This window comes from Acinonyx jubatus, chromosome C1 (genome assembly GCF_027475565.1).
Source record: "Acinonyx jubatus isolate Ajub_Pintada_27869175 chromosome C1, VMU_Ajub_asm_v1.0, whole genome shotgun sequence".
NCBI lineage: Eukaryota > Metazoa > Chordata > Mammalia > Carnivora > Felidae > Acinonyx > Acinonyx jubatus.
The window spans coordinates 15,900,779-15,926,569 of NC_069381.1; the positions used below are offsets into that span (position 1 = coordinate 15,900,779).

General features: G+C 54.9%; 1 protein-coding gene across 8 annotated transcripts in view; it reads right to left on the reverse strand.

Annotated features, from left to right (window-relative positions):
- The window catches only part of HSPG2 (heparan sulfate proteoglycan 2), a 98,630-nt gene extending 72,839 nt beyond the window's left edge, over window positions 1-25,791 (reverse strand). For 7 of the 8 annotated variants that reach the window (XM_027060155.2, XM_053208626.1, XM_053208622.1 and 4 more), the window contains exon 1: window positions 25,632-25,791. In XM_027060155.2, the coding sequence (XP_026915956.2) occupies window positions 25,632-25,694 (63 nt within the window). In that variant the 5' untranslated portion in view covers window positions 25,695-25,791. The remainder of the gene's footprint in view (window positions 1-25,631) is intronic. The other variant, XM_027060154.2, reaches the window with a different exon arrangement.

A 25,791-nucleotide genomic window follows, 5' to 3' on the forward strand; every position in this document is an offset into this window, starting at 1 on the left:
GGGCCTGCCCATGCCCTCTGGGGTCGCTGCCCCTAGATCTCAGGAATGAAGCCCCTAGCACAGTGCCAGGCTTACGGGGGTGTGGGGGAACGTTCTACAAATTTTTGTTGAAGTGAGACATCACTTACAACAAGGACCACCGCCTGAACCTACTGGGTTAGGCCTTTCCACTACTCTTGACTCACCAAAGGATGCGAAGAAAGGCCCTTATTATGGGTAACCAGTCCTATGTGACCTACATACCTACACACACACACACACACACACACACACACGCGCGCGCAATTCTCTATCCTCCTCTCCAACCGTGCTCTCCCCACTCCCTGCCACATTTATCTCGATAGTTCTCAAATACACCTAGCTCTCGCCTACCTCAGGGCCTTTGTACTTGCTGCGTCCTCTGCCTGGGACACCGCCCCCAGATATGCCCACTCCTCCTCTTCCTCTCGTTTCTGCTCAAGTGTCACCTTTACAGAGACCCACCCTGAGCACATCCCAGGTCCAGAATCTCTTAGTTGGCTCTCTGTCACCTCCCTTACCCTGCTTCATAGCATCTCACCATCTACACTCTACCTTATGTTTACATGCTCATCTGTTTATCATCTGTCACCCCCAGTGGAGCATCAGCTCCGCAAAGATAGCGACTTTGTCCATTGCGCTCACTGCTGTACCCCCAGTACCTACAAATTATGTGGCAGCAGCTCGATAACACTTTTTAAGTTAATGAATGGAAGGAGTTTACAAATGAAGAGATCGAGTCTCAGAAAGACGGCTTGCCCAGAGTCACAGAGCTGGAAGAGCAGAGACTGGGAGCCAGACCCTTGGTTTCCAACCAGGAACTCCGTACTACCTGAGCCCTCCTCCTGCCATTTCTGATGCCTGGGGCTTTCTGGCCAGGGAGCCCTGTCTCTGAGGGGACAAGAAGCTGCCCTTGGTCACTTGCTCCCTGCGCGGACCGGCATCTCAGGGAGTGGGTGGGGGTCTCAGCAGCGAGCAGGGCCGCAGCTCTGGCTCCAGGGCCTTGCTTAAGGCGGGCAGGCCACCAGGCCGCGGTCACTCTGCTCCTGCTTGCTCCCGTGGGCATCGGCAACAGGAAAAAACAGGCTGGGATGACAGTCCAACAGCTGCGGCCAAGGAGGCCAGCTCCCCCCCTGCCCCCAGGGCTTTCCTCATCTGCTTCCTGGAGGGGGAGGAAGGGGCAGGCAGGGCCGAATCCAGGACCAAAGGGGAGGTAACAGAGCTGGAAATAAAAGGAAGGGCCCCTTCCTCTTGAAGTGCCCCTCTCCCCTTTCCTCATGAGTAATATCCTGGGCACAGCAGCTCTGGACAGGGTGGGTGTCCTGCAAACAAACACATCTGGGAAAGGCTGGTGGCACAAAGCTGAGCTGGTTCCCTAAGTCCTAGATGTCTTGAACAGCATGATCGGGGAAGGGAGCAACTATTTAGTATTTCCCAAACTTGCTTAACTGGGAACCCTTTCTTCATGCAGACCTCATAAGATTAGAGCTTCACAGAGCACATACCGGGAACACCCACAACAAACCTACCCCTTTCCCTCGGCTGGCCGCCAGCTAGCTCTCCCTTGGCGGGGCTTTGGAGGTAAGATATGGCCCAGCAGCACCACTGGGGTTCTGAAGAGGGAGCTCTTGATGACAGAAAGCCCCAAGGCCCCATGCATTGAAGGCGTTGTGGAGGAAAGGCAGGCGGGGTGACACGAGGGGCACGTTCTCTCCCCAGGGGGAAACGCTGCCAGAGTCTGAGAAAACCCAGAAGGAAGCTGCCCCTTTCTTTCCTCCCTGGTCACCAGCCTGTCCTCTCAGGAGAGGAGTCCTGTCAGAGGGGACAGAGAGGGTGGCCCAGCGCCTGGTCGCTCCTGGTCCCCTAGGACCATGCAGAAGGTCAGAGGGTCCCAGCGCCCACGAGATGGAGGGAGCTGAGTGTTCCAAGGGGGAGGTCGAGCTGTTGGTGCTGTTCCAGGAGGCTGGCGGGCCAAGGGACTGAGAAAGGTTTCTAGCTCCCCCACTGTCTTGGGGAAGCCCCTTCCCCTCTCTAGCCTCAGGCTCCCTCAAATGATGAAACAGGCCTAGATCACTGGTTTCCAGTCTGTCCTCAGCAGCCTCGGGGGCCACCTGGGAGAGTGGGTGAGAGAGTGGGGGGGGGGGATGAATAGAAGTTGGGCCCCCTCCCCCAAATACTTGCTTCACTGAAAACAAATCCACCTTTTCCCATTGTATGACCTACATCATACATCTGGTGCAGCCCCAGGTTAGCTGAGAGGCCATGAGCAGCTCGCTTTACCCCTCTGTGCCTTTCTGTTCTATATCTGTAAAATGGGCATGGTAGTTCACATTAATAGTATCTACCTCACAGGATTGTCGTAAGGATTAAATAAAAGTGTAAAATGCTGCAAACAGCACTAGCCCGTGGTGAATGGTCTGTGTTTGCTGTCCCTTATCAAAATAGTGCAGGATTTAACCAAACTACTCTTTTTTTTGATTGACATAAGGGTTTCACGGCTGAACAGTAAGTTTGAAAGCTCTCAACTTAGAAGATCCCAAAGGTTCCTTCTGGCTTTGACATTTTAGGACACTGAAATCCTGCAACCTGAAGATTCTAGAATTCTAGGCCATGACTTCCACTGGCAAAGAGGGAGGGGCTGGCAGAGGTCATCACAAAGTGAGGACCAAGCCTCAAGACTGCAGGGGACTGCCCAGCACAGGGTCACCACCACTGCCACCACCATCATCATCATCTATTTATACTTCCCCTGCCACCTTCTCCCAGAAAAACTCAAAGCAGTTTACAACGGTGCACACGTAGGGGCGCCTGGGTGGCTCAGTGGGTTGAGCATCTAACTTTGGCTCAGGTGATGATCTCACGGTTTGTGAGTTCGAGCCCCACATCCAGCTCTCTGTTGTCAATGCAGAGCCCACTCTGGAACCTCTGATCCTCTCTCTCTCTCTGCCCCTCCCCTACTCGTTCTCTGCCTCTCTGTTTCTCAAAAATAAACATTAAAAAAGAAAGATGCACGCATAACAGCGAGAGAAAACTAACTGAACGTACATAAGAAAAGCTCACAAAAGCAGACGGACAGCCTGGAGTGAGGTGAGTAGATAGAAATACATGCCGAATTCTGGAGGTCCGGGAAAGCAACAATTCGTTTGGCTCTGAGCTTTCCAGTGGCCAATGGGAGGAAGGAAACCTGACCAGTCCCTGGATTCCGTGACCCAATGAGGTCAAAACAAACTCGTTGCTTAGAGGAAGCACAACTATTCCTGATACTGAGAGCAGAGAATGTCCCAAGGGCAAGGCTTGTCTGGCGCCCTTCTTTGCCCTTGCTAGTGGGACTGGCCTCCCCTAGGAGTCCACTGACCATGACCCCTTGAGGCTGAAGTCATGGGCAGAGGCTAAAGCCATCAAAGATCCAGGGGGCTGGAATGGCTATCCAGAGGGTGCCCCCAGCATCCCTGGCACGGACAGGATTACCCATCCCTCCACAAACCTGAACACAGCCAGTGCCCAAAATAGCCAGAGCACCAGAGGGTGCCAGGAGGCCTCGGGGAGGGGACATGGCTAGGCCTGCCCACGGTGCAGGGCCCAGCAGGCCAATGCACACACATCCCTGGCACACAAAGGAGCACCTTCAACTCAGGCACACAGCCCTCCCTGGGAGTCCCCCACCCACAGAGCTCCCCGCTTCAGCCAGCACGTCGCTCACGAAGAACCAGGCAGGGCTCCGCCCTTCTGCCACGGGCAGGCTTTCTTGCAGGAGCCAAATGGAAAAGTCTTCGCAGAAAACCACCCATTCCATATAGGGAAGACCTCCTCCCGCTCCAGCATCGACCTCCCTCAGCATCCTCCCAGGTCCCCCAGCTGCAGGCCAAGACAATGGGGGCTATTCTGGGCTGCATGGGGTATTTAAAGCTCTGGCTGGGCCTCCTCCCTGGGGAACGAGAGGCCTTGACCTGGGCAAGACCTTCCTGAAATTGTTGCTGCCCAGACTGTGGTAGCTGCTTCCCAACCTCTCCTGCCAGGTCTTGAGGCCTGGAGTGTCACCGCCTCTAGGAAGCCCTCAGGGCCTAAAACCCTCAGAAGAGCTGGGTCCTGGGCTCTGCTCCGTCACTGGAGTTTTCTCATCTGAAAACGTGGATAGTACAGCAGTGTGTGTAAAAGTGCTTGGCGGCTTCTGTGGTTAAGATGAAGTTGTATCTTGGGGTGCCTGGGTGGCTCAGTCGGTTAAGTGTCCAACTTCAGCTCAGGTCATGATCTCATGGTTTGTGGGTTTGAGCCCCGCATTGGGCTCTGCGCTGTCAGCTCAGAGCCTGGAGCCTGTTTGGGATTCTGTGTCTCCCTCTCTCTCTGCCCCTCCCCTACTCGTGCTCTGTCTCTCAAAAATGAATAAATGTTAAAAAAAAAAAAAAAAAAAGGATGAAGTTGTGTCTCTCCAGTCGCCATGTGGAGTAGAATGTAAGCAGGGACGGGAATTTTGTCTGCTTTGTCACTGCTCTTTTTCTAGCACCTGGCACACAGTAGGTACCAAATAAATATTCACTGATTGATACATATATTTGTGGAACGTGGCTATAACCCCCATAGAGCCATCCACTGTTCTGGGTGCACAGGTGGCTAATACGAATACTTTTTGACGGTTAACATCGCCAGATCTCATTTTGGGTACTTAGAACACTCCAGGCCTTATGTTAAGTACTTAACACTGATTCTCTCATTTAATTTGCTCAACAATCCCAAGAGGTGGGCACTATTCTCCTTTTATAGGCAAGAAAATGAGAGTTCTCCTCCAAGTGGTTGAGGAGCTTGTCGGGGGGGGGGGGGGGGAGAGGGGGCACTTGGCTGGCTCAGTTTGTAGAGTGTGTGACTTGTGATCTCGGGGTTGTGAGTTTGAGCCCCATGCTGGGTGTAAAGATTACTTAAATAAAAAAAAAATTTAAAAAAAAGGTTTGCCTGGAGTCCTAAAACTACTAAGTGGCTACGGTGGCAGTCGGACTCAGGAACCTCAAAGTCTTTGTCATCCTGCACAGCACACTCTGAAGAAAGGCAGCAGGATGGACACTGAACCAGGAGCCAGGAATCTGGATGCAGCCACTCAGTAGCTGTGCGATCTCAAGCAAGTCACTTGACGTCTCTGGATCTCTTTTCTCGTCCATACAGATGGGGGCATTAGTTCCTATTCCTTCGTGGTGTTGTGGGATCAAAGGAACTTGGGAATGTGACTGTGCTCTCCATATTAGCCCCAACCTCTCCCCAGGGGCAGCAGCCACGAAGGACGGTGGGAAGATGTCCTTGGGGAGGAGGGGGGTGCCTGCTGCTGGCTCTGGAACAGAGCTCAGCAGCTGCTGACAACAGCTGGTAAGAATTCTGGGTCTGGTCCAAGCACGGCGAGAAGGGGCGAGCTGAGAAGTCACCTCTGGCCCTCCTCTGTCACCCTTTCCTGCTGACAGCTGCTGGGGCCTCAGGGCCAAGGGCCCCACAGCAGGAGGTGGGTGGGAGCAGGCTGGCTGGGGTCATCTCAGTCCTTGTGCTGCCAACTGCTCAAATCCCAGGGTTCCCTGGCCTCACTGCTGCAGCCCTTTACCCAGTTTCCGGGGAACTCTAGGGGGAGGGGGTGGGGCTGGAGCAAAGGTCTGTGGGCCCGAGACGCCTTGCCTGGAGCCTGGGCGCCCCGGAGACCCCGGGAGGGTGGTGGATGGGCAGAGTCGAGAGGGCAGGGGTCTTGGGACAGGCCTTGCGGTGTCCCTGGCAGATGGCCGGGGTTGCAAGCCCTTCACGGAGCCTCCTTGGAGCCTGTGAACCTGGCCTTGCCCGGACCCACCCCAGGCCCCTCTCGGCCCCACAGTCCTGCTCCAAGTTCAGTGCCAAACCAGTCCCTTCCAGCCCACGCAGCTCTTGCTCCTCTGAACTCTTGCACGCCTGTAATTACGACTAGCCATATTTTCCGAGGCGAATGTGGAGAAACGGTTTAACAAAGGATCCCTGGGCCGCTTCCAGGTGTCAGAGGCAGCCTGGGAGATGTAGTCTGGATGAAGAGGTATTAAGTCTGGGGCATGTTCACAGTTTTTCAGGAAGACAACTATTCTATTTTATTAATAAATCAAAGCCATCCTAGGAAATATGTGTTGGTCACATGCCAGTCCACATCACTTGGGAGTTGACTGGACACCCTAGCCTGGCAACCTCCTAGCTGTATAGCCCTGGATAAATCACTTGACCCCTCTGAGCCTCTTTTTCCCTTTTTCTTTCCTTTGTTTTAAAAATGTTTATTTATTTTTGAGAGACAGAGCGTGAGTGGGGAGGGGCAGAGAGCAAGGGAGACAAAGAATCCGAAGCAGGCTTCTGGCCCCGAGCTGTCAGCACAGAGCCCGACGCGGGGCTCGAACCCACGAACCGCGAGATCGTGACCTGAGATGAAGTCAGACGCTTAACCGACTGAGCTACGCAGGCGCTGCCCCGTCCCTTCTCCCCCCCCCCCCCAACCAATGTTTATTTTTGAGAGAGAGAGAGACACAGAGCGTGATCGGGGGAAGGGCAATGAGCCGCTGTGTCCTAATCTGTAAAACAGGAATAAAAATGGCCACCTCCCAAGGCTGCTATGGAGATTCAACAAGACAACCTGTCACTTCTTCACTTTCTTCCCCTCCCACCTCCACCCACCCAAGAGTTCACGTGCCAAGAGAGCGAGCTCTCCAGAAGGCCCCCCCTTCCCCGGGGAGAATAATAGAATAATTCCTGCTATGCGCACCCCCCCCCCTACCCCCGCCCCCGCAGGCGAGATAAGACAAAGCTGCCTGAGAGGTCTCCAACAGATCCCTGAGTCCTGGGCTATCAGGGAAGCCCTCACTTATCAGAAGGGGAAGCCAACAACAAAAAAAGCCCAGAGAGGGGAAGGAAGACATCAAGGAAGATCCATCAGTGTTGAAGAGCCAGAGTTCAAATCCCATTCTGTGACACTGCCCACTGGGTGACTTTCCCACTTGCAGCTTCATTTTAGTGACCCTCCCCTGCCCCCGAGTGTTGTTGTAAGGACCAGCTGGATCATGTACATAAAGGATGTAAAGGATGAGATGTATCGTGTGTGCAGAGTAGCACCAGGGACTCAGAGAGGTCACGGCCGCTCCACGAAGAGAAAGTCCTAGCAAGCAGATGGTGGAGGCAGACGCAGGACCCAGGTCTCCGGCTCCTAACACAGGCTCCTTCTCCTGCCATCACGTCACCTCCTTCCCCTCCTTCCCCATGGCTGGTGTATGGGGTGTGGGACTACACAGACGAGGACTCCGGGAGGGTGGCATTAGGCTGGGTCTTTGTCAGGGACTGATCAGGGCCTGAGACCCCAGTCTCCACCTCTGGGACTTAAGGCTGGTCCCTCCAGCAGGTCCTAAGCTCCAGGCAGACCAAGGCTGAGGATGGGGCAGGAAGGGCTGGCAAGCCAGGGGTGCGTGTCCTTGGCAGGGAGAACTCAATCTCCCAGGGGCTCGGGTTACCGGAAATGGTAAATCTCCCACTGCCTGCCACCTCCGACCAGGAATGTCTGCTGCCTGAGGGAACATCCTGTCCACTTGCCCCCAGAGAGCCAAGGGACAGCCCAGGACCTGGGCCCACCCTGTGATCCCTACCCTACTCCTGGGGTCTCCAGTTGACCTGTGGGGGCTCCCCAGCCAAAGCATACCTGCCATTCTGAGGCAGTGGGGATGGTTGTAATTGACGGATCATAGAAGAGACGGTTGGAAGGGACACCCCCAGAAGATTGAAAGCCACCCATTCACTCTTGTCAAATGTAGATTCTGAACCCCAAATTTGGGTGAACGTTCTGCTCTCATTGGCCCAAACACAGGAGGTAGCACGTGGGAGCCTTGGGACAGGACTAACCTGGTTGGGAGCCTGGCTCTGCCACATTCCAGCAGGGTGGCTTTGGGGAACTCACTGCACCTCTGGCCGCTCATCTCGGACCAGTGACAAAGCTGTGATGGGGACCCTGTGAAATTCACGGAGCTGACAGTGAGTTGCTTAGCACAGGGCTGGGCACAGAGCCAGGACCCAATAAACGGTGGTCATCAGAAGTACTGGGAAGAAAAGGGGAAATAACCAGTAATTGTTAACGTGCGCAGGTATGCAGGTAACATGTAGGTTTTCTGCACTCACAGAGCTGACATGAGCCTTGGAGTCAGCTGGACCACAAACTAATACTTGCCAAACGGTGAGAGCATTATGGAGAAAACAGGGCAGGGTGAGGGGGACAGGGACTGTTTTGGGGAGGGGAGCTGCCATTTTACACAGGTCGATTAGGGAAGGGGGCAGAGATGGGAAGGAAGCTGGGGCATGCAGGGAGGAACAGCACCCTGGGCACAGGGAATAGCAGCTGTAAAGGCCCCAAGGCAGGAATATCCTTAGAATGTTCCGAAAACAGCTAGGAGGCCAGTTACCTAACCTCACAACTAACTGCCCTGAGAGTGAGGTATAATTATCCCCATTCACCAGCAAAGGCTCACGAGGCTCAGAGAGGCTTGCCCAAGGTCACGGAAAAAGTGGCAGGGCCAGTATTCCAACCCTCCTTCTCAGCAAGATGTCCAGGGGAGACTGTCCCCAGAGCTCCCACGGGGAGGGGCAGGATGGGGAAAAGTACCCAAGTGTCCGAGGTGGAGTTCTGACTCCTTCCGACTGGCTGTGTGATCTCAGGTGTCACATCTCCTTGCTGGGCCTCAGTGGCCTCAGCACTCATGGACCTGAAATGCCTGTTTGTCCACCTCCCAGTTAATGAGGGAGGGGGCCAAAGGGAGGAGGAGGGGAGAACATGATGCTCAGAGGTGACCCTGAGCTTCTCTGGCATCTCAGACCCAATGCTCCTCCCCAGACAGGTATGAATGTTGCATGCAGCCCCTACCAACTTGGACCGCCCACGATGACCGCCTGCCGGGACCCCAAGAGCGTGCACCCTGCCTATGCCTGCCCGGGGCCTGGTCCCCACTCAGCACCTGGGGCCCAACCACAGCCGGGAACCCGTCCTGCACTCCAGCCCCAGGTGTCAGACATGCCCCTCACCCTCAGCTCCTGGTGTCCTGACCAGGCAGAGGCCCATGATCAGCCTTTGTAACCAGGGGTGCCAAAGTAGGCCAGCCGGCGAGGGCACCGGGCCAGACCCTGAGGCCCGGCCAAGTGCAAACAACATGCTTGGCGCCCAGATACGGGAGCGTTAGAGCGGGCAGGCTGCCCATTGCCCCCGTCACAACAAGCCATCACCTCCGTCCTGCCGCGAGGGGCCCAGGCACCTCCACTGGGAGCAGGGGACTGCCAGGGAGGCCTCCTCCCCCACCCCCACACCCCAGGGATGGGCAGCGGGAATCTCAGAGGCTGGACATGGAGATTCCAGATGCCAGCAGCTGAGCAGGCAAAGCTGCAGAGACAGCTGAGGGGAGTGGGTGGGAAATTAAGGGGGGAAGGGAGGCCTTTTTAACATTATGGGCGGAGTCGGGGAGGGAGAGTCGGAGCTCCCCAGGGGCTGAGGGGAAAGTGGGAAAGGCACAGCACCACACGGGTTCCAAACTGGGACAGGGGAACCGGTAACAATGACAGCAGCCACTCCTTACTGAGTGTGCAAGGCCACCCAGCAGAACTTTGTGCAGGGATGGAAATGTTCTGTTTACAGCCATCCAATAAGGTAGCCACTGGCCACTTGTGGCTACTGAGCACTTGCAGTGTGGCTGAGGCAACTGAGAAGCTAAATTGTTATTCAAAACTTTAACTTTTATTATGTTTAATTAAATCTTAAATTTACTACATAGTCACTGGTGGCCAGAGCTATCATACTGGATAGTGCAGGTTACACCATCATCAACCCATAAATTTTTTTTAAAAATGTTTATTTATTTATTTTGAGGGAGAGAAAGGGCGCAGAAGCAGGGGAGGGGCAGAGAGAGAGACAGAAAGAGAATCCCAGGCAGGTTCTGTGATGTCAGTGCAGAGACTGACGTGGGGCTCGATCTCACGAAGTGAGATCATGACTTGAGCCAAAATCAAGAGTCAGATGCTTAACCGACTGAGCCATCCAGGCACCCCAACCAATCCTTAAAGCAAGGCTGGAGGTACAGCTGTCTCCACTCTACAAAGGAGGAAACTGAGGCCTGCTCAAGGCCACACGGCTGGCAAGCGGCAGAGGGGAAATCAGAACCCAGGCCTGGCCCTTTCATGACGCTCCCCACCCAGGGTTATTATTGTCAACGCTGGAAGGGACTCACGGAAATTGTACATGTGTGGGCGATAAGGCTGCCCAATTAATCAGGACACCAAGTCTCTTGCTTTTGGCCCGAATTCTGTCAGCTATCCCCGTTATCACACGTTGACCAGAAGCTCAGACAGGCCATTTATAAAAGTCCTTGATTTCTTGACATGAAGGAAAGGCAAAACAATGACAGAATAATCCCAGCCGGTTGAGGAGCCAGTCTTTGAGAAAACTGGGAACCTTCAATGACAAGAAAGCTGGGCTTGGCCTCCCTGACCTTATCACCACAGACCCCAGCAGCCCCAGGCTCCTGAATGCCACTCCCTCTCCCAGGGCACATTTCCTGTCTCTAGGCCTTCATAAATGCTGTTCCCTCCTCCTAGGATGCTGTTCCTATGCCTCCCAGTCTAATCTACGCATCCATCTTTCAAGGCCAGGCTAAATTACCACCTCGGCTTTGAAGTCTTCCGGGACCCCCCACGAAGACATCTTTCTCTCCCACACATTCATACGACTTAATTTCTACCTTGTAGAGGACTAGAGATTTGGTCTTAATTATAGCCAAGAGAGTAAAATGTCTCTACTCTCCTGCTTGAACCAAAGCTCCTTCAGGACAAAAACCAGCCTGAGTTTTCCCACCTTATGTATATTTTAACCTTTAGACACGCTCCCAATGCTGAGCAGCAGCTAGGATATTAATTAGACATTTACTAAAATATATTGAATTATAATAGTGGCTTAGAAGTCTGGGGACTCAATTTCTTATGGCTCGGCCCTCATCTCCCGTGATCCCCACAGGCAAGTCCCTTTCTTACTCTGGACCTCGATTTTCACATCTGTAAAATGGAAGGCAGTGATAGTATCTGTTTCACTGGGGGATTATTTGAACTTCTTATATTTATTTAACAAACACTATGTGCCAGGCACTGGACAAATATCATCTTCGTAACAACCCCATGAGACAGGTATTATAATTACTATCTCTGTTTTATAGAAGAGGAAGAAACCGGCAGGAGAATTTAATAGATAAAAGAGATAATGCAAGTGTGTGGCCCAGGGTACGTGCTAAGTATATGGCAGTAATGCGTTCATTTCTGTATAATAAAGGGTCTACAGAATCGGGGGAAATGTAGGGTATTTCCTCAGGGCCAGGCACATAGTAAGTGTTCCTCTAAATATTTGCTGCTTGGGGCGCCTGGGTGGCTCAGTCGGTTGAGCGTCCGACTTCGGCTCAGGTCACAATCTCGCGGTCCGCGAGTTCGAGCCCCGCGTCGGGCTCTGGGCTGATGGCTCAGAGCCTGGAGCCTGTTTCCGATTCTGTGTCTCCCTCTCTCTCTGCCCCTCCCCCGTTCATGCTCTGTCTCTCTCTGTCTCAAAAATAAATAAAACGTTAAAAAAAATTTTTTTTAAATAAAAAGAAAATAAATGTTAAAAAAAATTAAAAAAAAATAAATTAAAAAAATAAATATTTGCTGCTAGATGAACTCAGTCTCAAATGTACCAATAATGGTCAGGACGACCCTAACTAAAGCCCTTGACCTGTCAGGCAGCGGCCACTGTCTTTACTATCAGAGCATATCCGCAGAGAACCCCTTTCCTGCCCCTTTCTTTCTCCAAGGATGGGAAGTATGTAATGACTTTGGAGTGACCTCTGTCTAGCTGTGCTAATCCCATGGGTGAATGGAGATAAGAGAGTCTGATTAAGTCTCAAGGGCACAGAATACTCTTGACTTTCTCCAGTCCTGCCAGGGGCTTTGACATTCCTCTCCCCAGCTCCAGCCCAGCCCAAAAGAGGGCAAGAAGGAACAGAATTTGGGAAGAGAATGAACACGGATGCAGTTTCCATGCTGGCTCTCTCTCCGTGCCTCAATTTTCACAACTGTCAAATGACAGTAATTCTCACATCACAGGGGTGGTTTTCAAGATCAGGTGAGACCACGTGTGTAAAGCAGAGGTTCTCCAGCTTCACTGTCCCCAAGGATCTCCTCAAGGATCTCTTGGTGATCCTGTTTGCGCACACGCTCCGATTCAGAAGGTTTGGGCGAGGCCCCGACTGCTGGAGCATGCACCATTCTTTGAGTTAGAACAGCACCTCGCATAGGTTATGATAAAAGTTAGCTCTGCTCTTTCTTCTAGAGATTTAATCCGTAAGAAACATCTCTAGGGGGCTGGGACCGTTATTTTGCCACTGATGACACGGAGGTCCATTGAGACTGAGTGACTCACCTCATGAGGCAAGAAAGAGGCAGAAATCAAGTCCGGGGATCCATCTTTCCCAGGCATCACGCCATCCCAAGCCCCACCCATAAGCAGTGGCCAGACACACAGAGCTGAGGACACAGCAGCCCTGCCCCTCAGCCGCATCGCCAGCCCCTGCCGGGCCAGCCAGGCTTCCGGGCAGGGCCCCAGGCTCCCCCAAAAGAGGCCCTGGGCCATCACTTTCCCTCCCCCCACCCCAGACAACTTCCAGCAGCCACCCCCTCCATCGCCTTATAAAGTGGCCAGAGCTGCTCCTCTCCAAGTTGCAGTTAATTTTATATGGACTGAATCCACTGTCATCTCGCTGCACCCTTAGCCTCATTGCTTCACACATTCCTTCTGGAGCAACATTACCTAATTTAACCATAGCCCCTGCTCTCCGGGACTCTCAAAATAGCAGCTGCCAGCGGGGAATACGCCCTAATGTTATCAAAATAAACAATTCTCCCTCCTCCCCCACTTAGTCTGCACCAACCTCAGGACCCAGCCCCTGGGAGTGGGGAACCAGCGGCTCGGAGACTGAGGGGGCCAGGGGGAGACCCAGAGAGCCTGCCAAAGCCCTGTTCTCTCCATCCACCCAGCTCTCTCCTATGCCCTCTTCAAACACGTTCCTGGGATCTCCCCATGCCCCGCCTCCCCTCATATCCCCCAGTCATGGGCCCAAAATCCATGGGTCATTGCTGCCCTGGTTTTGCCCAAGACTGGGATTCAACTTTCACTTTCTCCTAATAACAAAAACTACAATAGTAACCATTTCTTCCATTCCCTGGGCATTCATTAGGAGCCACCTACTTTTCGCACCTTGGCCTGCTGACACCTGGGAAGCTGGGATTAGCGTTCTTTTGTTTCAGGTGATGAAAGGGGTGCTCAGATAGGTGAAGCGACCCGCCCAGGGTCACACAGCCCAAAAGGGCCAGAGTTGGGGTGAGAAGCCAAGCCCGGCTGCCCCGAAGGCCCAGCCGTCATACTACCTTCTAGCTGGGACTCCCCTGCAGTGTCCGAGCCTCGGAGAGAAGGAGCACACGTGTTCTTACGTGCCAGAAGGGGCTTGCTCACCCGGTATATTACTGTAGGGTCTGCTTACGCGGCTGACACCAAACCACGGGGGCCTATTATGCCTAGCTCACATTTCACCCAGATCCTATGGGCCCTAAGTCTGTCCCCAGGGCCCCAGGGGCACAGGCTTGCCTGTCAATCTGTCTCCAAGACCCTGCCCCCTGCTCCCCACCCGTCCCGCCATGTGCCGCCATGTGCCTTTGAGCTGGGCTACCACATTAAAGCAGGGAACACCCAAGCTGACATACCTTGGGCGAAACCAGTGGTTAACGAGCTGCAAGGGCGGGCCTCCCCATCCCGTGCTGCCCAGAATAATCATTAACCGTGACAGAGCCGAGGCAGGAGCCCAGGCGGCGGCGGGGGTGCTGAGGTCCCTGGTGCTCGAGGGGGTGGCTTGGACCACCTGACTTCCTCAGCTGGCCACGAAAGCTCAACCTGGTATCACCAGGGCAGGCAGTCCGGCCAGTACCATGGGGGCACCTACAGAAGCCCGAGGTCTCTCTTCACTCACAGCCTGTCCTGCCCTGCTCCCCTCCCAACACTATGAAGACCCCTAAGTGAAGAGCTATAGACGGGAGGATGGACCCTGGGGCTTGGGGCCTTCTGAAAGGGTGGGGGCAGAACACAATGGAGCCCCCAGGTTTACCTAGTACCAAGGACCAGAGGCAATTTTCAAACTAATGGTTCCTGTTATTTGTCAACTGTCTCTTCTGGCTGCGGGAGAGCTATATGAACTCTCATCTTCACCAAAACCCTGTGGAAGACGGTATTACCAATCCCAGCTGACAGATGAGGCTCAGAGAGGTTAAGCCACCAGCCCAGCATCATAGAGCAGTCAGCAATGGAACTAGGGCAGGAGGCACAGCGTAGCCATGAGTCCTGCCAGGGCAAGAGCTGAGCCTTCTGGAAGATGGGATCTGGAGAAGGTACCTGAGGCCAGCAGGAGGCGGGATGGTGGGGGGTGGTGGGGAGGCTCTGGAGCAGTGAAGGGGGAGGGGTGGGACCTGCATCCCCCTCCCCCAGTTGTTCTCCATCCTCTTCTGTTTAGAGAATTCCCTTCAGTTGCTCAGGTGAAACGAAGGTGAGGCCCAGGCAGGCTGAAAGCTTTGATCTTATCACACATTCCTGCCCCAGCCACCCCTTCCCTTCTCCCTACCTCCCCCCACCCCCACCCCCCCATCCAGGAGGTGGAAAACCAGGCTGACTTAACTCTTTCATCCCACTTCCTGAAACCAAATCCAGGCCAGAGCTGGTCTCTGCCTCCCTTCCTCTCTCCCGAGAGGGACAAAAGAGGACCAAGGAGGAAAGCAGGAGCTTCAGACCCACCCTCCTCATTCAATGTCACAGAGCCCCAAACCTGAACTCTGTGTGCAGCTTTCATTTCTCCTAAATTAAAGTCACCAGGGACACCTGGGTGGCTCAGTCGGTTAAGCATCTCTGACTTCAGCTCAGGTCATGATCTCACGCTCCGGGAGTTCGAGCCCCGTGTCGGGCTCTGTGCTGACAGCTCGGAGCCTAGAGCCTGGAGCCTGCTTCAGATTCTGTGTCTCCCTCTCTCTCTGCCCCTCCCCTGCTCACGCTCTGTCTCTCTCTGTCTCAAAAATAAATAAAAACATTAAAAAAAATTTTTTTTTAAGTTAAAAAAAAAAAATCACCAGACACAGCATAAATAGCCCCTGTGCTTTTCCACATCCATGAGCTCATCTGAGGCTCACGACAAAACTGGCCTGCTCTCCTCTCCAGCCCTGTGGGTCTTCTCACCTGCCCCAGTCCAGGGGGAGCTGTGTCCCCCAGACCCCTCTTCCCACAAGCTAATTTCAAGGGGAACAGACCGAAGTAACTAGAATAACAGATGGGGGCAAAGACAGAGTCACAAAGAGTCCAGCTATCTCCCAGAGATTGAGTGGCCCTGCAAACCTGCTCTTGTAGCCTCCTCCCCCGCAACCCATGCCTTTTATCGACTAGTCCACCACCCAGCTGGTCTCCCTGTCAGACTATAAGCTCCATGAATCCATGGCTGGTTATACCTAACCCAGGGCCTGGCGCAGAGCTAACACTCCATAAATGTTTGCTGAATGAATGAATCAGTGAATGGTCCCCTTTTGCATCTGGGGAAAATTAAGTTCAGGGAAGTTACAGGACTTGCCCCGGAACACACAGGCAGGGCCAGGAGGGGTACAGGAATCTGTGGCCCTGAACCTAATGCTCATTCACTAAACATGGACAGCACCCCAGATGTTAGCTCAGCAGCAGGTACCCAAGGGGCACAGGGGTGAACCGATGTGGACAAACCACTGCAGGTGTGATCCCGGGCCCACAGGAGAGGACAGGTTAGGAGGTCTAAGGGAGCAGGCAGCCATGTCCTCCATCTGGCTCCCCGCTTCAGGGCCTGGCACCTGTGGGCTGGCAGCAACCATGAAGGAAGGCATGGGATTGGCAACAAGGTAGGCTCTGCAAGATGGCTACCTCCCCAGGCTCCAAAGAATGGAATACCACCATCTCTTGAGGGGAAGCTACCAGCTTTCTCCAAGAACTCGACGTTCTGTTCCTCTGAGTTGGCAGGAGGCCAAAGAGAAAGAGCAGAGTCCATTTTGTGGGTAGAAAAATCAAAGCCCAGGAAAGATGGTCAGTAGTTGGCGGACAGCTAAGTGGAGGCCCAGGCCCTGACCTCCTGCCTCCTGGTCTGGCCAGGTAAAGGGCGGGGGACTGGGATGGATATCAGCTATCTTGGTGGCTTCCTCTCATTCTTTTCCTCCGTGTTAACGACTCCAGCAGGAGGCCAGGGCCTTCCTGCCCACACACTTGACAACAATGTGAATCTAGAGACGACGGGGACGCACGACTTCTGGACCCTTGCCCCAGAGGCCTTCTTGCTCCACCAGCCAAATCCTCTGCTTGCTCTACAAGCCCCGCTTCCTCCAGAAAGCCTTCCAGATACCTCGTGCCAAACTGATCTTCCCCTTCCCTGGCAGTCTGCTCCCGTCTGCACTTCGAGTTGCACTGGGTGCTTATGGTTCATGGGTCCTGCCTCCCCAAGACCTAGAGATCCTGGAGAGAAGGGACCCTGCCTCTAATTTCTTCTAGGAGGACAGACAGAGGTGGATTCAGCTCCTACCTTCCTCTGCACATGGCTGTGTGATCTTGGGCAAGTCACTGCTCTCCACTGAGCTGTTTCCCATGAGAAATGGAGGTATATTCCCAACTACATGGGAGAGTAGACAATGCAGATAAGACACCTATAGCACAATGTCTAGCACACAGAAGGTCCTCAGGCAATGCATGAATGAATGAATGAATGAATGAATTCCTGACTCTTCCACCGCACAAGGATGCTCAAATGACACAGTTTGGGACTTACACATAGATTAAGCTCCCAGCCGGGTCACGAGGTTCTGTGCCCTGTGTTTCACCAGGACTGAGGGGGCACACGGATGGCTCAGAGCAGGCCCCACTTGGCAAAAATTCACTTAACTCCAAATGGCAAAACCTGCAGGTCCCATAAGGAGCTTGGGATGTGACTGAGAAGGATCCAGGTTCTCAAGGGTCTCAATCCCAGGGGAAGCCAAATCCATTTCCCGACGGAATGTTATCACTAAGTTGGGATGGAGGCCAAGGGGCAAAAGGCACCCAAATCTGTGAAGTAGGAGCTGGATAAGCCCACATGGCAGATACGTGGTTTTCTGTACCCTCCGCCAAGACCAGCCCAGTCCACCTCCTCCATGTAGCCTGTCGTGACTACACTAGCCCTCCCAGACTGCCCCTTCTCTACACCCAACAGGCTGGATCCACTGGGAGAGGGATGACAACTTTGGAGGCAGACAACCTGGGCTCCCCTCCCAGCTGTGACACGTACTAGATGGATGAATTGAGCCAGCCATTCCCCTGCTGTGCCTCAGTTTCTCCCTCTGCAAAATGGAGATAAGAAGGCCAACCTCAAGATTGCTGGGAGCATCATGCGCAACAATGCCTGGGGGGAGACAGCTCCGTGTGGGGCTTGTTTCAAGAGAGGATGGCTTTTTTTTTTTTAGTGTTTATTTATTTTTGAGAGACAGAGAGAGAGTGCAAGTGGGGGAAGGGCAGAGAGAGTCACACACACAGAACTTGAAGCAGGCTCCAAGCTCTGAGCTGTCAGCACAGAGCCCAAAACAGGGCTCGAACTCATGAGCCGCGAGATCATGACCTGAGCCAAAGTCGGACGCTTAACCGACTGAGCCACCCAAGCGCCCAGAGAGGGTGGCGGTTTTTAATCAAGAGAAGGCATGTGTGCTCACTGAGCACTAGCTGACAATCTAGGTGCCTGAGGTCACTGGGGAGAAGAACTTGGAGGACCCAGGGCAGAGTAGACACTGGTCTGTCCTCAGGAAACTCCTAGGTCTCTGTTCTTCTGGCCCAAGGGTCACAGGAAAGCAAACAGCAGAAGAGGGAGAAAAGCCTGTTAAGTGACAGAGGCCACTGGGGCTAGGATTTATGAAGCCAGAATTTCAATCCATCCAGCCCAGTGAGGCATCCAAGAAGAGGCATGATCCCAGTTCCCAACTATTTGAAAACTGGAACCGCCAAACAAGGAGAGGGGATGAGTCAGCTGGGGTGAGGAGGGGAAGCCAGCGGCAGCAGGATGTGGGGCCAGAGCTGGCTCCTTGGGGGTGAGCATGGGGAAGGCAGGGAAGGGAGAGGCGGGGGCAGGGACCCAGAGGTGGGCTGGGAAGGGGCCAGAGGCAGCTGGGAATTCCCAGCCCCGTGCCAGGAGACCATCTGTGGGGTCACCCGAGGCCACCTCTGAAGTCCTCCCCCTGCCCAGCCCCAGGCTGCTTCCCCCTCCCCAAACTGGGACTGGGGAAAAGATGGGGAAAGACGCCAGACGTGACAAAATGAGACACCTGGACGTGACGCACCCTAGTGGGGAAGGGGCAGGTCTGTCCTCAGCAGCCCAAGGCACAGGGTGGAGGGAGAGGTCACCGTGCACTTGTGAGTCTCTTTCCCTTAGCCCCCGCCGTTTCTCTGAGAACCCAAAGGGGTCAGAACTAGGGCTGTGCAGCCCCACAACCCTGGCAAGTGACCTGCTGCAGGCTCCCTCGGGGCTCCCCGGGCAAGGTCTTATCTCCTCCAGTGCGGGCCCAAAGGAGAGTGGGGCTGGGACAGGGTCCCGGGAAGCCCCCTGGCCACTCCCTTTAAGATGCATGGACATCCTCTCTGCACCCATGGGAGCCCCACGGCCACGCCTCTGGTTGCTCAGAGCCCAACTGCACACATCTGGGAAGGGGACAACGCGTCCACAGGCCCCAGCCTTTCCCAGGCCACACCCCGGGGTGTGCCCCCCTCCTGCTCCCCCACCAGGAAGGAGCAATCAGGGTGGAAGGGTGGACTCTGTCCTGCAGCTGCGGCCTCAGTGGGGGAAGGGGGGCAGTGACAGATCAGATGCAGTTACATCCAGGGCTCCTGGACTGAGAAAGAGGAGAGGAGCAATGGCTTCCATCTGCTTCATCAGTGCGGGGTCTGGGTCAACAGCTGGCAGCAGTTCTGATCAGGAAAAGTGTGCCCTGCTGGGCACCGGGAACCCGCAGTCAAATGTCTCTCCGGCTTAGCCCTCAGCAGGAACGATACTACACAACAGCTCCATTTGTCAAACACCAATTCCACTGCGCACAGCAAGCCAGGGGCGTCTGCGGGGTCTCATGTCCACCAGGGAAACAAGCATCATGATCCCTACTTCTGACCTGAGGCTCAGAGAGATGAAGGAACTTGCCCAAGGTCACACAGCCAGTTGGGCCGCACTAAGACTTGAAGGCAGGGCCCTTTGAGCCCACACTTTCCCTCAATCACAGGGCCCAAGAGAAAGGGGTTCCAAGTCCAGAGAGGACACAGACAGGCAGAAGATGGCAGTGTGGGCACCCCAGCTTGTCCCACATGCTCCGGGTCTCAGCACAGCGCAGTGGCAGGGAAGGACAGCTGCCCTGTGCCCATGGGCCAAAGCAGCCCCTGCAATCCTCTGCGAGGAGCCTGGGCCTTATTGGCTGGCCGGCTTCTCCCAAGGCCATTAATTTATTCACTGGATAAATGTTCACCTACTATTGCTGGGCACTGGGCAAATTGCACTGAATAAAATCTGAATCTATGTCCTCATGGAGCGTCCATGCTAAACTGGGGGGAAGGCGGTAAATTCTAAATAAACGGACAAATACCTAAGCATGAGCTCAGGCCGTGGGGTTCTAAGGAACCAGCTGGCAGCTCCTTAGATGCATCCTCAGCAAGACGCCCCCCCCACCACACACACACCTGCTCCACAGGCCAGTGCAGAGGCCCCCAGCTTGGGCTGGGTGTGCGTGGGGTGCTGCTGACTGCCCCCCGCTCTGAGTCCGCCCACTGCTGCCCCCATCCCTATGCCCGCCTCCTCCAACACATCCTGGAGTTTTCCCATCTCAATTAGTGGCTGCTCCTTCTGAAGATGCTCACGCCAAAGACCGTGGAGACTTCCCAGACTCCTCTCTTTCTGTCCCGCCCCTTCCCCAATCCATCAGCAATTTCCTGTCAGCCCTACCTTCTAGATACACTCAGGATTCAGCCGCCTCGTCCCAACTCCATCGCTCTGGTAGGAGTTCCCATGGTCTCTGGCCTGGATCTCGGCTTGCTTGCTTTTGCCCTTGACCCTCCGCACTCTCTTCTCTGCACGGCAACTAGAGTGACCCCTCATCTCACTCAGAAGCAAAGGCCTTCTCGTGGCCCAGGCTCGGCACATCAGCCATGCTCCCCCCGACTCATGCCACATCGGCCTCCTTGTTTTCCGCAGGTATGCTGGACGCATCCAGGCCTTTCCATTAGCTATTCCCTCGGCCCTTTCCCTAGGTACCTGCAGGGCTTGCACCCTTACTTCCCGCAGATGCTTCTGTTCAAGCATCATCTTATCAGAGGCTTTTCCTGATCCCTCATCACTCTGTACCCTCTTCCCGGTTTTATTTTTTTCATCGGAGCGCTTGCTGTCCTCCGACATATTATATTTCTTATCTGTCTTCCCACACGAGCTATAATGCAAGTAACACGAGGGGAGGGAATTTGACTTTTTGTTCTCTGCTGTAACCTCGGCGCCTAGAACCCCATCAGGGACTTAGAAGATACTCGATAATCCTTGTTGAATACATTCTACATCTACCACACACCTGTAGGGGACTTTAGTTCATGGGATATTTAATCACATACATCAGCGGTCCGTTCATTCATTCAACACACACTGCAAGCCTTTGTGCACCAGATAGACGCCCCCCTAAAATCCAGAGAACAGAGAAGCAGGGTGCCCTCCTCCACACCTCAGGGAAAGGGCTCCGGGAGGTAGCCGGGAGCTGGTCCTAAGGACACGTCAGGGAGGCCACGGGGATGTTCCTAGGTCCCTGCAACTCTGGCACAGGTGGGCGTGGGGAAAGGTGGGAAGGGTGGGTTCTGGGGGCCGCCGACACTTGAAAGCCTCACATTCCCAGGCCTCAAAGAGCCGCCTTGTTCCCAGGGCTTACGTGATGGTGCCCCTAGCCCAGCCACCCCCAGCAGCCATGAGCCGCTCCCCTCTCAAGGCCACTATTGACACGGACCCAACACCAGCAGTGAGGCTGGCGTCTCCCCGCAAAGCGAGTTCCACACATTCTTCTAGGTTTCAGTCAGCCAGCTCTGGGCGCTGGGGCGGCCAGCAGGCCAGGGCCAGGCCCTGGGAGCAGGAGGGGGCAGCAGGGCCAAAGGGGCCAAGGCCTGGATTGGGGCAACATTCCGGCTGGGTAGGATCCTCAGCCCAGCCTCCCTCTTCCTGGCAGGAGGGAGATGGGGGCAAGGCCAGGGTCGGCCCTGGGGGGAGGGGGCATTGTGCTCACCATATCCTTGGGAAGCTGCTGGGGGATGGGGTCAAGTTCGCCCATTCTTCTAGCCTGACCTCTCACATCTGGGATGGACTGGGGTGGGGGGCAAAAGGCCAGAGCTGAGAGCCCTTCCTGCACATCCCAAGTGGCTTGAGGGTCCAGAATCTATGTCTGGCTTCCAAGTGGCCTCTGAATCATGGCTCTGTATCTTTCCACATCTTGGGCGGCCTTTCTGACTCTCTCTCCTGAGATTCTCGCCCCAAGGCCAAGCAGCCTTGGAACCTCTGCAGACTCGCCCGAAACCTTGAGCCCCCAGGCGCCAACCAGGGAACCCAGTGAGGGCACCTAGCCTTCTTCCCCCTCACTCCCCACACAGGGTAGGGCCCAGCCTGGCCCACTTGGGCCTTCAAGCTTTGGGAGTAATTCAATAGTTTATAGGATCTCAGGGAAAATTTGATGAGGAAACTAATTAATAAACCTACAAACGGGTAGTCCCATAAATGACTGCCCTGGAGTTAAGTCTCTCTAGGCTCCTGCCAGGAAGCTCTGTCCCCGAAGCCAGACCTGAATACTCCTTGTCTGAGGTAGCCTCTGCACTACCTCAGACCTGAGTTCTTACTTTTATCAACATCGGTGACAACAGTCTTATTCACCTCTACCGCCTGCTACAAACAAGTGAGATAGGACTCAGAGTGGCGAGGAGAGCTTTGTCTGGCGTCAAAGCCTGGCTCATGGTACCATTGAGTATGTGTGTACTGTGAGCCACTGGGCAAGTTATGCAACCTCTCTGTGCCTCGATGTCCTCTGCTTAGAGAATGGGGACCACACTACTAGCTACGGTTTAATGCATTCAACAGATACATTGACTGAGCACTTACTACCTGCCAGGTGCTAAAGACAGAGCAGCAGGACAAAAACGCACAAGGTCCTGCTGTCATGGAGCTTAAACTGGTGATGGGGGGCAGGGAGGAGAGAGAGAAATAAATAAACAAATACATGTCAGATAGTGACAAGAAAGAAAAAGCAGTGTAAGGAGACAGAGTATGTTGGGCAGAGTAGTCAGAGACTTGAAGGAAGACAGGCAGAGGGTCATGTAAATATCTGAGGCACAAATGTTCTAGGTAGAAGGAACAGCAGATGCAAAGGCCCTGAGGTGGTAGTGTGTTCGGCATATTCGAGAAACAAAGACCAGTGTCACTAGAGTGAGTAAGTAAGGGGAAAGTTGGCAAGAGGAGAGATTGTAGAGGGGGTGGGGGAGGCCAGATCCCAAAGGGCCTTGTGGACCATATCAGGTCAGGGGCGTGGGTCTGATGGTGAGCCACGCAGGGAATGCTGGGAGATTCTGAGCAGGGGAATGACATGGGAGAATTTGTTGAGAAACTTTGTGCCTGGCAAACTGTAGGCACTCAATAAGTGTTAACTATCCATATTATTTTGTTATCATATGACCTGGCACCCCAGCACCTCCCTCCCTACCACCTCAAGCCCTCAACCCAGTCACCTTCTGCCACCTTCCTTTCACCCTGTCTTCCAGGCTGCGCCTCAGACCCACGGATCCCAACTTGCCTGAGAACAGGCCTGGGCCGAGCCAGGCGGGGGCCACTACTCCCCACACACAGGGAGCTGGGCCTGGTGCACTTGGCAGGGGCGGGGTATCCATCTCTGCCCCTTCCAGCCTCCGCCTCCCTCTGTGACCTGTAGCCCTCCCTCTGGAAATCCCCAAGGCACACTCGTTACAACCCCTTCCCACCAGCAAGTCTGGGGCAAGGGGAGGGGGCATGCAGAGCGTGCCAATTATGTCCAGGGGAGTCTGAGATGGTGCTACCCCTGAGGGAAGGGGAGGCTCCTCCATTTCCTGCCCGCCCACAGTCTCCCTGGTGAGGAAACCCAGGCGAGGCAGGAAACAGGTATCTCAGTGACTTCCCTCCGCAGCCCTGGAAAACACCGTAATCACGGCAGCCCCCTCGAGATTCCGGTCTCCTGGCAGGACCGGCCCCAAGAAAGGAAAGGCTAAGGTCCCAGCAGGAAGAAAAGGGGTCAGCAGGCCAAGGCAGGCGCTGAGTCACCCGGGCCTGGCCCCCACCCCCAGCAAGCCTCTCCACCTCCTCTGAACTGAAATTACTCCCACACTTAATCACAGACCACCGCTTCCTGTCTCCTGCCCCCAGGGAGGTCTTGAGCTCCCTAAGGACCACCTTACCTTTGCTTGTGTCCTATCCTCACCCATGCACTGTTGGCTTGTGGATGTGAACCAAAGGGCGGAAAAGATAAAGGGCAGTGGGCAAAGAAGAGCCCAAGGCTTGCTGGGGCACTGGGTTAGGAGCCTGATGTCATTTAAAAAATGTACCATGAACTCCTTACCCCATTTTACAGATGCGGAAACTGAATGCTCAGGAAGAAGAAACTGCCTCAGATCACAGGCTAGAAAATGACAGAGCTGGGATTCAGCTTTTGTGGGTCCATGAGACTCCAGAAGCCAAGATCTTTCCAGCTCTCCACCATCAGCCGGGGGGTGGGACACTGAAGACCTCGGTGTGGTTGCTGACAAGACCATAATCCCACAGGATTGGAACTGCCTATTTACCCATCTCAGTTCTGGGAAAGCAAAGACAGGACCTATTCTTGCTCACCCGTAAACCCCAGCCAGATGCGCTGGTATGCAGTAGGTGCCTAGCAATATCTGCCGAATGAATGAACCCCTGAACCCCCACTGACTGTCATGGAACGCTGCTCAATGAAGATATGTTGAATGAACAAGTGAATGAGATGATTGGCTGCAATCTGGAATTTCTGTTGAAATTCCTCCCGCACACAGCAAATAGCTCCACCCTCCTCCTCACTCTGACCACTGTAGAACCCAGCATTCAGGAGCCCCTCCGCAGAGGCAGAGCTGGGGGAGTTTCAGAAAAGGAAGACATCCCATGTGCTAGGTTGGTGCCTACTTTTTTGGAAAAGTAAAGATCAAGTTCAGATCGGGACTGGGAAGCAACTGGTTGGGCCCTGCTGGATGTGCAGGGGTGAGAGGCTGAGAGAGGGGATTAAGGAAGCCCTGCAGACAGGGAGTGGGGGAGGAGAGTTGCTAGGTGGGCGGGGCAAGAGAGCTGAGGGGTCAGGTCTGGGGTGGGGGCTGAGCACAGATGTGAGATAGAGGTGGCCAGGACAGGGATTCAGTCACTGGGTGAACACCGGCTTAGAAAAGCCCCTCTCTTGGCTCTGAGAAGGGGAGGGAAGAGGGCAGGGGCAGGGACAGGGACCACCTAAGATCACCTCAAAGAGGGTGGGGGTGGCTCTGTGGTTCACCAGGGCAGGCCCAGTTCCCCAAAAGTGCCCCCACCCACATCTGCCACCAGCGGCCTGCCCACTGCCCCTGCCCCACCCTTCTCGAGTTCACTCAGGTCCTCAGAGCGTCTTCTGGCCAAGCATTCTTTCCCTCTGCATGGGCCCATCCAAGCTCAGAGCCGGGAACCGGGCTGTAATGGCAGGTCTCCCCTGCACCTGAGGACCCGGGAAGAGGACAGTGGGACACAGACCCACTGAATATCCGCCACTTAACAGGCCAAGCACCAGGCACTTTCATGAGCCTTCCATCCAGTCCTGCCAACCACCTTCAAGCTATATGTACTTGGAGGTCATGCATTTTGAGTTCCCTTTGGCCTTGTGGGCTGGTCTCTGAAAGGTTACCTAGCTTGCCGGAGGTAACACAGCTATTCCAGAAAAGGACAGGGATGGATTCAAGCCCTGGGCTGCAGGACTCCAGGGCCTGTGGGTGTTCCACACAAACCTCAGCCAGCTGTGTCCGAAGTGGTTCTTTACTTGTGCCTGCCTGGTTACTAGCTCCCCAACGGGCCAGACGGCCTGGTCAAGTTCCAGTGAGGATTGATAGGCTCCCCATCACCAGTGAGTGCCCCCTTTCCAAGTTGGCACAGAGAGGGGTGCCCTTGCCCCGCCAAGTTCCCGCCCTGCTCGAAGTTTCTCCGCCTGGTCCTCAGGAATGGCAGGCCGGGCCATGCCTAGAGCGACTGGGCGACTCGGCAACGTGGCCGGGCGACCCATGGGCTCTCCCGCGGGCCGGCCCCGCCCCCGACCCCACGCAAGGTTCCCTGGGCGCCCCTCGGGACTGCCCCACCGCGGAGGGTGGCGCCGGCCTGTGCCTGCCCGGGGTCCCTGGCGGGCGCCGCAATCCCGAGCCAGAGTCCCAGCCAAGTTGGCGGGCGCGGCGAGCGGGGCCCGGGGCGCCCCCCGCCCCGCACACTCACCGCGAGCAGCCGCCCGTGCAGCAGCAGCGCCAGCAACAGCGCGCCCGCCGCCCGCTGTCCCATGGCCCGGCCGGCTCCGCTCGCTCTCTCGCTCGGCGCCCGCCCGAAGCCGCCCGCTCTCCAGCCTGCGGAGTCCTCGGGACGGCGCGGCCCGCTCCCG